This window comes from Elaeis guineensis, chromosome 13 (assembly GCF_000442705.2).
Source record: "Elaeis guineensis isolate ETL-2024a chromosome 13, EG11, whole genome shotgun sequence".
NCBI lineage: Eukaryota > Viridiplantae > Streptophyta > Magnoliopsida > Arecales > Arecaceae > Elaeis > Elaeis guineensis.
The window spans coordinates 74,064,723-74,081,262 of NC_026005.2; the positions used below are offsets into that span (position 1 = coordinate 74,064,723).

General features: G+C 36.8%; 1 protein-coding gene and 1 long non-coding RNA gene across 2 annotated transcripts; both read right to left on the reverse strand.

Annotated features, from left to right (window-relative positions):
- Positions 1 to 8,787: 8,787 nt before the first annotated feature.
- Positions 8,788 to 10,141, reverse strand: LOC140853364 (uncharacterized). Its single transcript, XM_073247904.1, has 5 exons — positions 9,935 to 10,141; positions 9,740 to 9,832; positions 9,478 to 9,579; positions 9,025 to 9,384; positions 8,788 to 8,923 (listed from the first exon to the last, which is right to left on the reverse strand). Exons 3-5 carry the CDS (start codon positions 9,532 to 9,534, stop codon positions 8,846 to 8,848), a joined length of 495 nt encoding a protein of 164 aa, XP_073104005.1. The 5' UTR covers positions 9,535 to 9,579; positions 9,740 to 9,832; positions 9,935 to 10,141; the 3' UTR covers positions 8,788 to 8,845.
- A 179-nt stretch (positions 10,142 to 10,320) lies between these two features.
- Positions 10,321 to 15,388, reverse strand: LOC140853445 (uncharacterized). Its single transcript, XR_012136502.1, has 3 exons — positions 15,155 to 15,388; positions 10,546 to 10,737; positions 10,321 to 10,462 (listed from the first exon to the last, which is right to left on the reverse strand). It is a non-coding gene; the product is annotated as an uncharacterized lncRNA (long non-coding RNA).
- Positions 15,389 to 16,540: the final 1,152 nt, after the last annotated feature.

Here is a 16,540-nt window from a genome sequence, read left to right on the forward strand (position 1 = left end):
TGTGTGTATTGTATATCCCCTTGTATCTCTCGTGTATATTGTAGATCCCCTTGTATCTCTCGTGTATATTGTAGATCCCCTTTTTATTTTTCACCTTTTGAAACCTTTTATAGCTTTAAGAAACAAGGAAAAATATTTTAGGCAGAAAAAGAACCGTTAGAGCATTTGAAGTGAGCATTAAAGGCAACTAAAACGGGCAAAAAACTAGCCGTTGCGGACAATTCCCGTCGCAGGGGTCGACTCATGAGTCGACTCATGCTTCAGGGGTCGACTCATGAGTCGACCTCTGTTGCAAAAACCAGAGATTTGGGTTTCTGGATATTTTGGCCCAAAACAGCAGAAGTCGACTCATGAGTCGACTCATGCCTTGTGGGTCGACTCATGAGTCGACTCACAGGTCGTGCCAAGCCAAAAACCAGCGTGCCAAGGAAAATTTTAGCGTGCCAAGCAGCTCATTTTGCCATGAGTTGACTCATGAGTCGACTCATGCACTTAAAACATTCATAACTTCAAAAATATAAGTCCAAAAACAATGAAATTTTTACCAATAGATCATAAATCATTTGTTCTACCAAATGATACTATCAAATCAGGGTTTTGATAAAATTACGATTTTGCCCCTGAAGAGCATAAAGATTTTTTTCAAATAAAAAATATTTGTATCCCTTCAATCTGCTTTGTAATCATCAAAATCAATCTAGGAGCAACACTTTGTTTACCACATCTGCATAAGTTATCAATTCATCTGGAACCACTTGTTTTCGAATCTCAGTTCTCCGTCCCATCTCAAACTTGTGAACACTTTCTTGCTCACCATCCACTAATCTCGGAATAAATTTTGCTAACTCTGTAAATTTTGCTTCATATTCAGTCACACTTATACCCTTTTGCTTCAGATAAATAAACTCTTGCTCTTTTTAGATCCTTATACTTCGAGAAAAATACTGATCATAGAATGCAATCTGAAATCTCTCCCAGGTAAGTATTTCACCGTCTTGTTCATACTTATGCTGTAGTCGCTAACACCAGTTGTATATTTTTTCTTGTAGTAAATAAGCTGTATATCGAATCTTTTCTTCATCACGACACTCTTGGACAGTGAAGGCCTTTTCCATCTCCATTATCCAGTTATTAGCCTCCAAAGATTCAGTAGTCCCCTTGAAAGCTGGAGGAGCAAGCTTTCTAAATTCTGAAATATTGTTCTGTTGTACTGGTTGCTCTCTATGTTGTGGTGGTGGATGCTGATGTTGTTGTGCATCTCGTTGTATCTGCTGTTGTTCAAACATTTGCTGCTGTATTTGTTATTGCATTTGTACCATTTCGATTAGGGTCTGCATTAACTGAGTCATATCTGGTTCCTTGCGTGCTCTCGAAGTACTCCCATTAGGATCTACGACTCCCTCCTCCTGAGGGGTGCCACTGATCAGATGGGGAGTGCTACCATCCCATGGTTGTGATGCCTCTCTTGCGATCCCTTAAGTAGTTCTTGTTATTCTACAAAGAGGCATAATAACCTTTGTATTCATTTATCTATTTGTTAGGATGGGTTTATTATGATGCTCATACTTTAACGTTCCAATATTTCTAATGTCTACCCATCTACACTCATACTCTGTCTAATTCTATGTGTCATAATTTATCCACTTATGCTCTGATACTATATTAATTGTCACGCCCCCGGTCCGAGATCGCGAGCAAGAGGTCGTGGCAACCGCCGCATACTTATGAAGAACTCTCTCCATAAACATGCAAGGCATCTCATCATGATATCAATGCATCACAGTGGAATAAATTCAAATAATTATTATTCAATTTTATTTCAAGTAATTAAATCAAATATCTTACATCCAATAAAATTTTACTAAAAATAAATAATAGATCTAAGTTCAATTAAGTTGACAATGTCAAATCTTATCTTTAAAAGCTCTGTTCCAATATTATTTTTCACGCTCGAAATTAATTATCTGAATCTGAAAAATAAAAAAAAATGAGCTAGACAGTCCAGTAAGTAACAAATATCTCAACTAGATATTTCAAATATTTATATAATTTTCAAGAATAATTCTATGAATAAACATAAAAATATATTTCATGCTAATTCAATGTAAATCTAATCTTTTCAAATATTCACATATAATATAATCATAAATTTGATTCGAATTAAAACACTCGTAACTCAACAGCCTCGACTATGACCAATGTTTAACCCCTATTGACAGGATCCATTGAATACCAGCGCACAACCTCCACTGGCAGGGTCCACAAATACCAACGCACAACCTCCACTGGTAGGGTCCACTAAATACCAGCGCACAACCCCCACTGGCAGGGTCCACTGAGTACCAACGTATAATCCTCATTGGCGGGACCCACTGAAACATAGTTAGGTTGAGAGCATAAATTCGATCTGTATCAAAATATTTTTGTATCATAACACATCATAATTTTTACTGAACATATGCATAATCAATAAATCATAGTATTTCAAAATCACTTTTCGTTCAAAACATAATTTCATATATCATGCATGATTTTAAAGAATAATTATTTAATCTTCAGAATAAATATGAAATATCTCGAAAAGATGATTCATTACTTACCTTTCACAGGCCACCGAACGAATAGATCGATTAATCTCTAGGAGATTCTTCAGTGCCTATTATTCAAAATTATATTTTTGTATTAATTTTAATTCAAAATTAAATCTAAACAAATTCTAAATCAAAATCTCACTTGGGATCGGACTCTTCACTAAACTCAATCAAAATCATCAAAATGAAGCATTTCACTATGCTAATCTTAGAAGAATAACTTTGGAGAGAGAAATCCATCAAGAAAGAGAAACAATCTAGAGAGAGAAAATTCTAGACAGAAAAAATAGAGAGAGAAAGTCCAACTCTAGAGAGAGAAAGCAATGGATCAGGGTGAAGGGAGAGAGAGAAAAACTTTATCTCATATTTATTTTTTTCTTTTCTTTTCTTTTCCTTTTTCTTTTCTTTTCTTTTTTTTTCTTTTTCTTCCTTCTTTTACTTCTTCTTCCCGTGGCCTCCCATGGGTGAAACAGGGGACCGAATGATCCCCCCTCATTTGGTTAGCCGACCAGCGGCCGGCCGGCACAGGGATGGCCGACGGTAGGAGGAGAGCGACCTGCCATCCGAAGGAACCCAACCGGTGGCCGGCAACGACCACCGACGCCCGAAAACCAGAAAAAACCGAAACCTCTCCCACGATAAAATCCGACGACTCCGGTCCCCGACGAACGTGCACACCAGCATGGGAAGGAAGGGAGAGAAGAGAGGAAGAGAATCATATGCTTATCTCGAGTTCTGGCGAGGAATCACGACGAGCACGGTGATGATTTTCACGGACAATTTCTGACGATCTTCGCCGTTTCGCTCTGAATTTTCACGATGGGAGAAAGGGAGAAGGGTCTCCCCTTAAATAGAGCCAGAGGGGAGGAGTTTGACTCCTCCCCGGTGGCCTTTCCAACTCCGATTAGGAGTCATCGATGGTGGAAAAAGACTCCCACAGGGAGTCTTCTTTAATTTTTTTTTTTTTTTTGGGGGCTTTTGGGTTAAAGGCCCAATGGACCGGGTGTCACAGGGATCCAAGCCACTCTCCACCGCCCATTCTCACCCACTCCATGGGTATCAGAGTCCAGAACAGACTACTCCAAACTTCGATGGATTAGAGCTGTATCTTCAAAGGGGAGGAAGGATTCGTCATCCTTCACGCGAATCCACCTTCATGAATTATCCAGTAGTGGTTGCTATGAGATCCGTGTAGGCGGATGAATGATGGAGTTTGACATGCCATGAGATCTGTGCATCGGGTAATCAAACGGTCGATTTGTACGAAGGAAGATGAATACATACACCTTTCATGCGAAACATACAATAGCAAACGTGCTTATTTATTGATTTTGGAGCAAAATACTAAGAAAAAACTTCACATTACCAAGAATAAAACCCTCTCATACAATCTTCAAAAGCACAAATACACCAAAATAACATTTTATTCTCTCATTACGTACTCTCCCACAGATCTAACATCATTCACCTTAATTTATTCTTATTATTTTTGACAAAAGAAAAACACAGAAACACAAATATGATCACATCATGGTACATGGCGCTGGTGAATACTCGCAAATCACGACAGATTGCTGGACCGTAACCCCATGACAGGTTCCACAACAGATTGATCGACCACAAACCCCACATCCACCGGCCTTTCCACATGAGCAACTTCGGCACCCTCCATGGCAATCCATGTAGCATGGCTTGTAGCAGCAATCTGGGCAGATCGGTGGTGGACACGGTATGCATGTTGGTTTTGGGGAACAGGGTTTGGGTTCTGGTGGCGGACAGGTGCATTTAGCAGGCTTGCAGCAACAATCTGGGCAGATCGGTGGTGGACACGGTACGGATTTTTCCTTCGGGGAACAGGATTTGTGCTCTGGCGGCGGACAGGTGCATTTAGGAGGCTTGCAGCAACAATCTGGGCAAACCGGTGGTGGACACGGTACGGGTTTTTTCTTTGGGTAACAAGGTTTGTGTTCTGGCGGCGGACAGGTGCATTTAGGAGGCTTGCAACAACAATTTGGGCAGACCGGTGGTGGAATGGGGCATTTAGGAGGGTCACATACTACAATTTCTATGTTGTTGATCACCTCGCAGGGTTTCTTGGGAGGTGGTGGTGGTGTTGATGTTTCTTTTGGTTTGTCAGGTACAATATCGATGCTTTTGATCACCTTGCAGGCCTTGCACCAGAGCTTCTTGGAGAGCTTATGGGGATCGAATGGGCCAGAGACTGTGACCGTATTCTTCTTCTTGTCATGGGAGATATTTGTTATGTTCTGTCCTTGTTCTTTATTGATGGAAATCATGGGGGGAAAATCGGATGATTAATTGGTAGAATATTAGTGGCTAAAATATTGGATTAGAATGAAGTGAAGTGCCGGGAGATCTAATTACGTACCTTGTAGCTTGCATAGAACCTTTTGAATCTTTTTGTAGCAACAACGGCAGCTTAGGTCAACCGTTATGACTATCTTGGAGATCTGTGATACAACTTATTTAGTGAATGTGAAAATAATATGAAGCACCCTAGTTGAGGAGTATGTGAAAATAAATCTGCAACACAAATGATGATGCCGTTGTCATGAGTATTAAAAGAATAAGAAAAAGGAAAATAAAGAAAGAAAGAAAGAAGGTGGCAAAGATGTATCTATCTGCTTTTCTAGGAAGCATTTGACCAGCTATTAGTTAGACAGACAGATAGGTAGATAGATATAGAGAGAGAGAGAGAGAGAGTAGGGACAAAAAAAGAAAAGAAAAGAAAAGAAAAGGGAAAGCTTGAAAATTACATAGAGAAGATGCAATAAATGATTTTGGAGAGAGGAGAGCTTCGTTAATTAAAGCTTCTTTCTATCATTAAGATATAACTGTAAGCTTTAGGAAAAAGATCATGATATTAATTACGAGATCCATAAGAGAAATGAGTTAAATCATCATAAGCCTTTGATAATTGCATAGAGAAGATTCTATCAATAAGCTTTAGAAGAACTTCCAACCTTCTCCTTCTTTTCCGCCATTGCTAGATTGAAGCCAGATCCTAACTCTGGAAGTTTGGCTTCGAGGGCAGATAGCGAGGAGTGCATGGCGGGGGTAGCCTTCTTTATAACGTGAGCGACCGACAGAAAAGACTGGGGAATGCGACCGGAACCAACCCACAATTATGGGAGAACTTAAGAGGCTTCTAAGGGTAGTAATTTTTCAGTGACAACGGGAGTAGTGCGTAAGGAGAAGCTACAGGGAGAGAGAAAAAAGAATAGATATTATTACGCCGTCTTTTAACTATTATTTAATTAGATAAAAGTAATAACGGAAAGTTGATGCCATAGGGCGCAACTATATCATGATATGGGCTCACCAAATCATGTCGACGTCATCTGTCGATCAGACTGTCGCCGCCCACGTGATCAAAACTTGCGGGGTTGCCACCGATATATCATGTGACCAGCTTGTTCCAGGAATCTGCTCCGAGATAAATTACACCAACTATTGTGGCAGCCGAGACGTTAATTAAACCTTAGATCTTAAAAGGTTAAGCTTTTATAGCGCTAAGAACATGCACAAAAGGTGAACCAAAGAAAAATTAATTGCCGAACTTGAATTCATCATCACCTCTAGATATATACTACATTCACTAGACTCAAAAAAGCATAAAGTTATTATTAGAGAAAGGATCAATTATGAATATAAAGCCTCGACACCCAATAAGTTCTTAGCCTAACTAAATCAGTATGATCTGAGAACCTTGCTATGCTCATTCTCTAGTCAAATCAGCTTTATATTATTGAAGCACACTGTATGTCTCCAAGCCTTCACTGCCTACCGAAGGAAGAACGACTTACATCCCTTTTCCACCCAAGTGCTCCGGAAGACTTATTTGTCAAGACCACATATCTCTTATATACATAAACAAATGGCTTACATAAACACCTTACATAACTGGTGCCATATATAATCCTTGCCTAGAAACTAAGAATTGTTGGATTAGTTTGGATTTTAGATCAAATATTTAATCCTTGACATATTCATATTTGGTTCAGTATTTACACAACCAAAGACGGGGCAATGACGGCCCTTAGTATCATGCAACTCGTATGTATAAGGTTGGTAATGGGTTGGGCAGGTGGGGTTTTTGTGGCCCAATGAGAACAACAACATACAATCACTTCCACCATACTTGACCCGAGCCAATATCGGGTTAGGACCCTCCTTTCAGGTCACCAATTTGATCTTAAGCTAATCTAATTTCTAAGATCACTATCTTATGAGCTTCTTCCTTACGTACAGAGATTTTGACAAATTAGTTCCTTTTTCTCTGCCCAATTCCACCATAATTCTCTCTTGTGTAGGACCTAATTTATTTATCAAAAGATGAAATAGTCTCTATATATTCTAATTAGTAACTAATTTTATTGATTCTTTATATTTAAATGAAAATTATAAACTTAACCTATTCCACCATTATAATTTGATACAAGAAGTATGGACACATGAATCATTGGAGGAGTAACATCATACTTATGATAGTAGACCATGTGTATCGCATACAAATTACATCATACTAAGATTTTAAGGACACAACAATAATATGAGGCCATCTCAGAGTAGCTCAGTTCTATGTAAGAAAGACCTTTAAAAGAAATGGCAACAGAAAGAAGATACAGCATCTATGGGAAAAAGCTGGTGGAGTGCATATTTTCATTCTTATAAGGGACACATCAAATGATAGCAATATAATATAGGTTCTGTTGTGTGATATTGACGGCCAAAGAATTATGATCAAATTAGGAGCCACAAAGTTACTGTAACCATCCAAAAAAAGAACTAATTAGGAGCCACAAAGTTACTGTAACCATCCAAAAAAAGGACTAATTGATACCAAAACTTGGGTTCCTTTGAAAGAGGGGGAGGCTCAGGTTTAAAGAGAATGTGCTCACAGTTGTAGAAGAAAGAGGGTGAAAGTAGAACCCAACAAGGGAGGATGGAGGAAATGAAAAATCATAAGATTTTTGTTCTCAAAAAAAAAAAAAAAAAGGAAAAGGAAAAATGATAATATTTAAGGGTGAAAACGGATGGGTTTAAAACCTACTCTGAGAATTTATAAGACAAGACTAATAGGATATGATTACAGATCTGAAGAGATAATCATTACACTAAAATAGTACTAAAGTAGAAGGTTTAGGATAATGGATGGTGAACTAGATGTCAAAGAGTTCCTTGCAAAATGACATTTTTGTAAAAGAATTATCGGATTAGTTTGGATTTTAGATCAAGTATTTACTCCTTGACATCCTCAAAGACGGGGCAACTCTCATATATCTGGTTGGTAATGGGTCGGGCAAGTGGGGTTGTTGTGCAAAAACAAGGACAACATACAAAACAGTGTTAATAACTGCTGTCAAAGATGGAAGAGATTTGATGGGTTGAGGTTGGGGCCTTCACTTCTTCCACAGGCCCTAGCTCAAGAGGATCACTTTATTTATTTATTTTTTTTTTTTGATGAAATCGAGAGGATTGGATCACCCGGCTTTTATTATTCACACTACAGGAAAAATGGTCATTAACGACGCTATTAATGTTATTTTACGACGCTTTAAAGCGTCGCTATTTCGCTTTACGACGTTTCCAAAAGCGTCGGCAAAGCGTCGCCTATGTAAGAGTGGAGATGAAAAGCGCCGACGCTTTTTAAAAGCATCGTTATTTTTTAACGACGCTTTAAAGTGTCATAAAGATTAACATTAACGACGCTTTAAAGCGTCGTTAAACTTGTCTTAACGACGCTTATAAGCGTCGTTAAATATATTTTTAACAACGCTTTAAAGCGTCGCAAAAAGCAATTTTAACGGCGCTTTTTAGCGTAGTTAATGACTCCGCGTCATCCACTCTACCAAGACGCTTTTCGAAGCGTCGGCTTTTTGTCTTTAACGACGCTTATAAGCATCGTTAAAATAATTTTAACGACGCTTATAAGCGTCGTTAAAGGTTTTAAGAGAAAAAAAAAATACAGGTATTATCTAAAAAAAAAAAAAGAATACATACATTCCTGTACGAAATTATATCAATTATTCGAACATAAACCTGTACAATCACCACATTTACATTCACACCTGTACAATCATCACCACCATTCACATCAAAAGCAAACTTAAATAGAAAATTTAACCAAACCAAAAGACAATATTTTTTATAAATAAAATAAAGTACTAATCATCCATTACAATCAAGAGTAATATAAATAAATATAAAAATACAATAAAAATAAAATAATATCAATCTGCAGGCGGATGGTCGTCGTTGTCTCCACGTGACGTGCCGCTATCTCGACGGGTGCCTGATGTGCCAGGAGCCTACAAGAAACATATCAAAAGCATGATTTGCATATCTATAAATAAAAATATATAAATCATTAAATTAATACAAAAATATATATTTAATATTATGTGTTTACCTGAGATGAACCATACATCTCTAATAAAGATGTAAGGCGATCAATCTGTCCCCTCATGGCCTGCATCTCGGCACGGCTCTGTCGCATCTCCTCCATCTCAGCGGCACGACTCTGTCTAATCTCCTGTATCTCCGCCTCGAGTCTGCGAACGCGTGAATCCTGAGCATCTGCTGCAGCATGCTGCGTATATCTACTAACCTCAGATAACTGAGTGGGGGTGACTCCTACTCCATAACCCCTCACTCGGCCGTAGCGCTCTGGTCCCATTAACTCTGTGAACACCTCGGCCTCGATACGGCTCTGCTGCGTAGATGCTGCGGACTCGTCGTCACGCTCCGCAATGAGAGATGTAGCCCTCTCCTGTATTTTTTTTGAAAACAAGAGTTATACATTAATAGCTAACAAAATTAAATTTAAATCATTGCAAAAAATATAATATTAATAATGCCGTACATATAAATCTCTCGACTCATCTCGAACAAAAGTACCATCCTGATGAGTATGAGTCATCCGGTAAAACTCCACTTATCCGGGTTCCCTCCCATGCTCATCCTCCTACACAAATAATTTCAATTTTAAGCAAACAGTTATAATAATTTAAAAAAATATATGAGTATCATGATACAGACATGGTCCATGATACATAATGATATTAGTTATATAAATATTTCAACATAAAAATTAAAAGTTAATTATGAAAGTTTAAGGAACATACAAACTCCTGTCGGAGTCGTGCATAACTCTTCGACCCCGATGTATGAGGAACAGACTGAGCTGCTCGTGCAGCTCTATCAATAACAGAATAAGTCTGTAAAATAAAGTAAAGAACTTGTTATATATATAATATAAAATAAAAATCAATATTTTTATAAAATATTTAGGAAAAAAAGATAATAAACAGATAATATACCTGTGCCCTCTCGGAGAACCAATAATGAACCAACTCCATCCACTGATGAGGGGGTACATCAGGAGGATAATTCCTAGCAACCTCCTCCTCTGTCATACCCTGTCTCATATAGTCCTTCTTCAATTGTGCTCTATATTCTTTCCATTTGCGGTTGAGAGACTTCATTACAAAATCATGAGTGGATGGAGGGAGAACAAACTTGCTCTATAAAAAAAAAAGTTAAATGAAATAAATTATATAAATGATTAACAATTAATATACAGTATAAACATCAATTCATTACCTCTATAACTTGGAGGAGCTCAATTTTGTACGTTGGAAGCATGTCATTCCATTTTGCATAGCCCAACGGACATAGCTGAGGCCTCCGAGCAACAGTCCCCAAAAATAAAGTCAATAAGCAGGCAGCTTTCTTAATTGGCTGACCTAGCTGATTGCACTCCACAACAATCCTCTAGCCCTCACGCATCTGCCATACATCTCGTACTACTGTGGGTCCGCGTCTGGGGCGTACTCTCCCGGATCCGTCTGCAAAAAATACATAAAAGTAACTATATCACAAATATACATAAAATGAAATAAAAAAAAATTATATGAAAGACAATATATACCCTGCACGTGTATCTCATCATCTGGCTGATGAACAGGAGGATCGTGCTGTGCTGATGATGAAGGACAGGACTCAGAATGCTGTGCAGCTGAACTGGCCTCAGGCTGCTGTGCTGAAGAAGACGTACCGGCCTCTGTCTGTGAAAACTGGAACTGCACACCAGCATATCGTCCCCTGCGACGCATGATGTCACCTAGCATTTATATAAATAAAAGGTAGAATCAGTTAATATATGGAGTAAAATAACACAATAATTAATGCAAAATATATATATCATAAATAATTATTACCAGTAACAATCAAGCAGTAGTGTTTTCTTCGAATTCTGTTCTAACCAACGTCGTCGTAGCATTTAAATCATCAGCTGGCACAATATTGTAGGGCATACATTGTGTATAAGTGTCATCGTCATCATCCTCCACTTGGTTTCCCATATCATATAAGTCTCTAGGTTTTGTTTTGATGACAGTAAACCAATCTTTATCTTTTGCGTCTTGTACATAAAAAACTTGACGAGCTTGAGATGAAAAAATGAATGGGTCATCCTTCAATAACACACCAGTGTGTATCAACCTTGAAAAATTTACAAGTGTAAATCCATTTGCATCTTGTTTCAAACCCCTTGGTGAGTTTATGTCTATCCAATCACATCTAAACAGTACTACTTTAAATTTTTCATAATAATCCAACTCATAGATATCTTTAAGTGCACCATAATAGGATTTTCCATCCGCTTCCACTATAACACCGCTATTCTGTATTTTTCTAAATTTCTCCCATTCTCTAGTATAAAATTTAAAGCCATTAATTATGAAACCATTATATCTATTCACAATCTTGTTAGGTCCTCGAGCAAGAGCTATTAGTTTATCTGAATTATTTATCTCCATCATCTTTGATACCTAACAAAAAATGATATGACGAAGTGCAGTTGAGTTATCTGATATTAAATATATATCAAAAATTAATATATCCCATAATTAAATATAAATCACACCTGATTCGAAAGCCACATAGGGAATAACTCGACCAACCATCGCTGTTCAATCCTTGCATTAGGACGAATGTTATGATTGGCTCGTCTCTGATAAATTAAAAATTCACTGCATAAAATATAAATATATCATTTAGAACATTATATCTAATATAAAATTTAAATTTTGATGTCATTCCTTAAATATACTAACCTGCGATGGTCAGATATTATGTCACTATGAAATAACACATAACGATGTGCTTGTGCTAAGGATTTTTGATCAAGTACAATACTTTCACCTCTTCCCAAGAATTTTCCAGCAGTTAAGAACTTATACAGTTCTGCATTCTCCACAAAGTCATTATGCCGTTGAGGTCGACTAAAAATAGTCTCTACACCTTGAAGATATCTTGAACAAAATGTCAAACATTCATCCGCAATATATGCTTCAGCAATCGAGCCTTCGGGATAGGCTCTATTTCGCACATAATCTTTAAGACGCACAAGATACCTTCAAGAATTAAATATTTATTAAAATATCAGTATGCTGTTGTTTCTAATAAAATTATCAAAAGATTTAAGGTTTGTAATAATACCTCTCAATAGGATACATCCATCTATAATGTACCGGTCCACCAACTTTAACTTCTGAAGCTAGGTGAATGAGCAGATGTACCATAATAGTGAAAAATCCAGAAGGAAAAATCTTTTCCATCTGGCAAAGTGTAATTGCAATATCGGATTCTAACTGATCAAGTTCCCGAGGATCAATAACTTTGGAACATAATGCCTTAAAGAATGACGATAATCGAAGTACAATTGTAACAACTTGTTTCGACAATGACGATCTTAAAGCTATTGGAAAAATATCTTGCATCAATATGTGACCATCATGACTTTTAAGATTTGAAAGTTTTCGATCCTTTAGATGCACACATCGTGAAATATTTGATGCATATCCATCGGGTACTTTGATACTTTTCAAAACTCCCAAAAAATTATCCTTTTCTTGAGCAGACATTGTGTAACATGCAGGAGGCACATAAATTCTATCATTAGCAAGCATTTTAGGATGAAGTTCCTGTCGGATACCCATTTCTTTTAAATCAAGACGTGCCTTCATGTTATCTTTGCTCTTTCCATCAAGGTTTAAAAATGTTCTAAGTAAATTATCGCAAACATTCTTCTCTATATGCATGACATCAAGATTGTGCCGAATAAGATTATGTTTCCAATAAGGTAAGTCAAAAAAGATACTTCATTTTTTTCATAAATGTTTACTTGGCTGTTGTGTAGATGCTATCTGTGTGTCTTCCTCATTTTCATCCTCGAAATAATTGTCTGGATCTTGAAACACCTCTGCATCTATAGTACTGATACTGACTTCCTCTGGTAACCCTTCGTGCACTGAGCTTTCAACATCATCCCTTCCTCTTTTTTTAGAGGACTTTGAGTGCTTACCATAGCTGTAATTCATGCCATCCATTTGTCTATGAACATCAGTTCCAGAAGGTGGAATAGGGGCACATCCCAATTCTATAGTACCATCAAACAAATCTTTCTGAAATCGAAACGGATGATTTGCTTCCAACCATCGATGATGTCCCATGTAACAAAATTTACCTCCATGTTTTAACCAAATTGAATGTGTTGAATCTCCACAACAAGGACATGCGACCCGTCCCTTTGTACTCCAGCCAGATAAATTGGCATATGCTGGAAAATCATTAATAGTCCATAACAAAGCTGTCCGTAGTTTAAATGTTTGGCCGTTGGAAGCATCAAATGCATCAACACCCTCCCACAACTGTTTCAATTCCTCTATCAAAGGCTGTAGAAAAATATCAATATCATTGCCTAGACCCTTATCTCCTGGAATAACCATTAACAAGATAAGTGATGATTGTTTCATGCACATCCACGGTGGCAAATTGTAAGGTATCAAAACGACTGGCCAAGTGCTGTAGGTAGAACTCAGGGTCCGAAATGGATTGAAGCCATCAGAAGCTAAGCCAAACCTAACACTGCGAACATCAGAGGCAAAATCAGGATGCCTATCATCAAATGCTTTCCATTGAAGACTATCTGCTGGATGTCTCAATATTCCATCCTTTGTACGTCCTTCATGATGCCATCTCATTGATGAAGCTGTTTTTGATGATGCATAAATCCTTTTCAATCTAGGTATAAGAGGAAAGTAACGCAATACCTTGGCCAGTTTCTTTTTACTCCGCGTTGCATCCAATTCATTCAGTACATCATCTCGATCTTCTTTTTGTGTTATCCATCTTGAAGATCCACATACATTGCATGACTCTTGATTAGTATTTTCACCCCGATATAACATACAATCTTTCGGACAACTATGAATCTTTTCGTATCCAAGATCCAATTCCTTTACTACTTTCTTGGCTTCATAATACGATGGTGGTAAATGAGTGCTTTCTGAAAATGCATCCTTTAATAACTTGAGCAGCATGGTAAAACTCTTTCCAGACCATCCATTCAAATATTTTATATGAAATAAATGTACAAGAAAAGAAATCTTAGAAAATTTTGTACAACCCGGATATAATTCTTCATCTGCATCTTTCATTAAGGTGTGATAACGAGCTGTCTCATCATTAGATGTATGTATGGGCTCCTCAACATGCATACGTTCCGTATGCGTACATCCATCAAACATCCCAACTGTTTCTTGTATACTACTGGATTCTCCTAAATTTTGAACATCAAATCCAAAAGCATCTGTGATCAAACCCCTTATATCATCATCTCTTGCAGAATTGTCTTCTAGGCTAGTGGATCCAAAATGAGTCAGGGGTTGGTTACATGATGATGGCAATATAGATTCTTTATGAAAAATTCAGTCGGTATAACCTCTTAAAAAATCATTCCATACCAAATGTTCTTCAACATTTTATGGATCTAAAGAAGAACTATTTACACATTTCCGACATGGACATAAAATCTTTCCATTCAAACTACTTTTCTCCATACCAAATTTAATGAAGTCATGAACTCCATCTAAATATTCTTTACTATTCCTTGGTTTATTTATCCAACTTTTGTCCATTGTAGGATAAAACTGACTGAACTTGCAATTTATCTAAAAATAAAAAAAATTATACAATCTATATTAATGCAATGAGTAAAAAATATCAGTCATTTCATAAAATCCAAAAAAATAACAGCTAGATAAAGTTTACATAGTAAATGCTTGCTATCATCAACTAATAGGTAAAGAAGGTCCTATCCCATTCAGAAAATGCATTAATTCTATAGGTCAATTACAAAAATCAAATGATATGCAACAAGAGCCGAAAAAAATTTCGGCAGCATTTCTCCTTAGTTCTTCCGTATAGGAAGAACAAAAGGAAAATACCATCCGAAATTTTTTTCGAACCCTCAGCATACCATTTGATTATGGTAATGACCTATAGAATTACTCACATTTTCCAAACTATCTATACTAGACAATCAATTGATCAATGTACATAATTCTTTTATCCGTACAAAAATAAATAAATGTACGGATATAATAGAATATGTACATTAATCAAAAGACGGGTCTATGTTTCGATGCAATGTAATTTTTTTTTAAAATTAATTCATAATTAACTTGATTTAATACCTGATATTAACTTGGGGAGTAGTGGACAAAGAAACTTGGCCCAGCTTAATCCAGATGCTTAGTCTTCATCAGTCACGAAGATAAGGATAACGTAGGCCACACGATATCAGGGTCCAGCCACATAACGAGCGCCACATGTCAGATAAGCAATCAATCAGGATTCATGAAACTATGAAATTATCCATTCATCAACCATGTATCACAACCTTAATTAATTGTACTATATATTTTCGGGTGAACCTCATAGAGAGATACTAAGAGGGTGTGGTTATAAATTGATCTAGCTCTATATCATTTATTTTATGCTATACATGTTTACCATATTTGATAATTTAGGAGTGGTGTGGATGAAGATGATCATGACTTATACATTCGCTCCACAAGTACATATGAACCAACCATCATTTGATATTTGATTTTTTATTTTTCTGTGGACAGGCTTAGTTCATGAAACATCCAATTGTAAAAAAAAGCACAATGTAGCACAAATTTTGATATTTGATTTGTTAGAACACCATTGGATGTCAAATTCAGGCAAAATAGTTTCCATCTTACAGTTTCACTATTTGGTTTTGAAATCAAAAAAGAATCTTTCCAACCACTGCCTTAAAAGATATTATGTAGATGAAGCGGGCTACTGGATGTTCAAAATAACTCACATTTTCAAAGAACATGATCGGACAATCAATTCTGTAGCATCAACCGTCGTTCATAAAAATATGTGTTGGAAGCAAGTAGGCGTTCTACCATCAAAACTTAACGGACCGGTAATGGCAAATGCTGATTTTGTAAGAATTTAAGTCTGAGCTGTCTTTGAGTGTACCAAAAAAAAAAGAAAAAAAAAAGATCCTAATGAAAGAGGGCTACTATTTGGTCAAATTAGGAGCTTTTGGCTAACAAATTATCTGACCTGTCTATTTTAGTAATTTTGATATCATATTATTTATATTTTATAGAAAGGCAGAAAAGTTGAAGATTTGAGTCCTTCGTAGGTGGTACCAAGAAGAGATGCACACGTTTCCTTTATGCTTTTGCTTCCGTCTTTTTCTTTTCTTTTGGTTTTGTTTTCTATTTTGATTTGAAGGTCACCATAAACTAATTTGCATGAACACGTCATCTCGCTGCAATGCTTACTTTCACCTTCAACCTGTGCAAACTTCTCAGTGCAATCTCCAACATCTAAGTGTAACTACACCGCTCTTCATTTCTCTAGACTACTTTTTTCATTTGATGATTTTTTTTTTTTTTTTTGTTTTGTGAAAAAAGATGCTAAATGTTCCTAGATATATTAATTTTCACGAAACCCTTCAAATTCAATAAAAGAAGCATGAAAAACTTGTAAGAAATATGTAAATCGAACTAACAAACTTAGGCATGCATGAATAG

What these genes read in the sequence shown, in the direction of transcription:
- LOC140853364 (XM_073247904.1), bottom strand. Translation starts at nt 9,534, where the DNA reads ATGACTCATACTCATCAGGATGGTACTTTTGTTCGAGATGAGTCGAGA. An exon ending in ATGAGTCGAGAGATTTATAT is followed by an intron (nt 9,385 to 9,477) that starts GTACGGCATTAT and finishes AAAAAAATACAG; the next exon opens with GAGAGGGCTACATCTCTCAT. An exon ending in AGATGTATGGTTCATCTCAG is followed by an intron (nt 8,924 to 9,024) that starts GTAAACACATAA and finishes TGTTTCTTGTAG; the next exon opens with GCTCCTGGCACATCAGGCAC.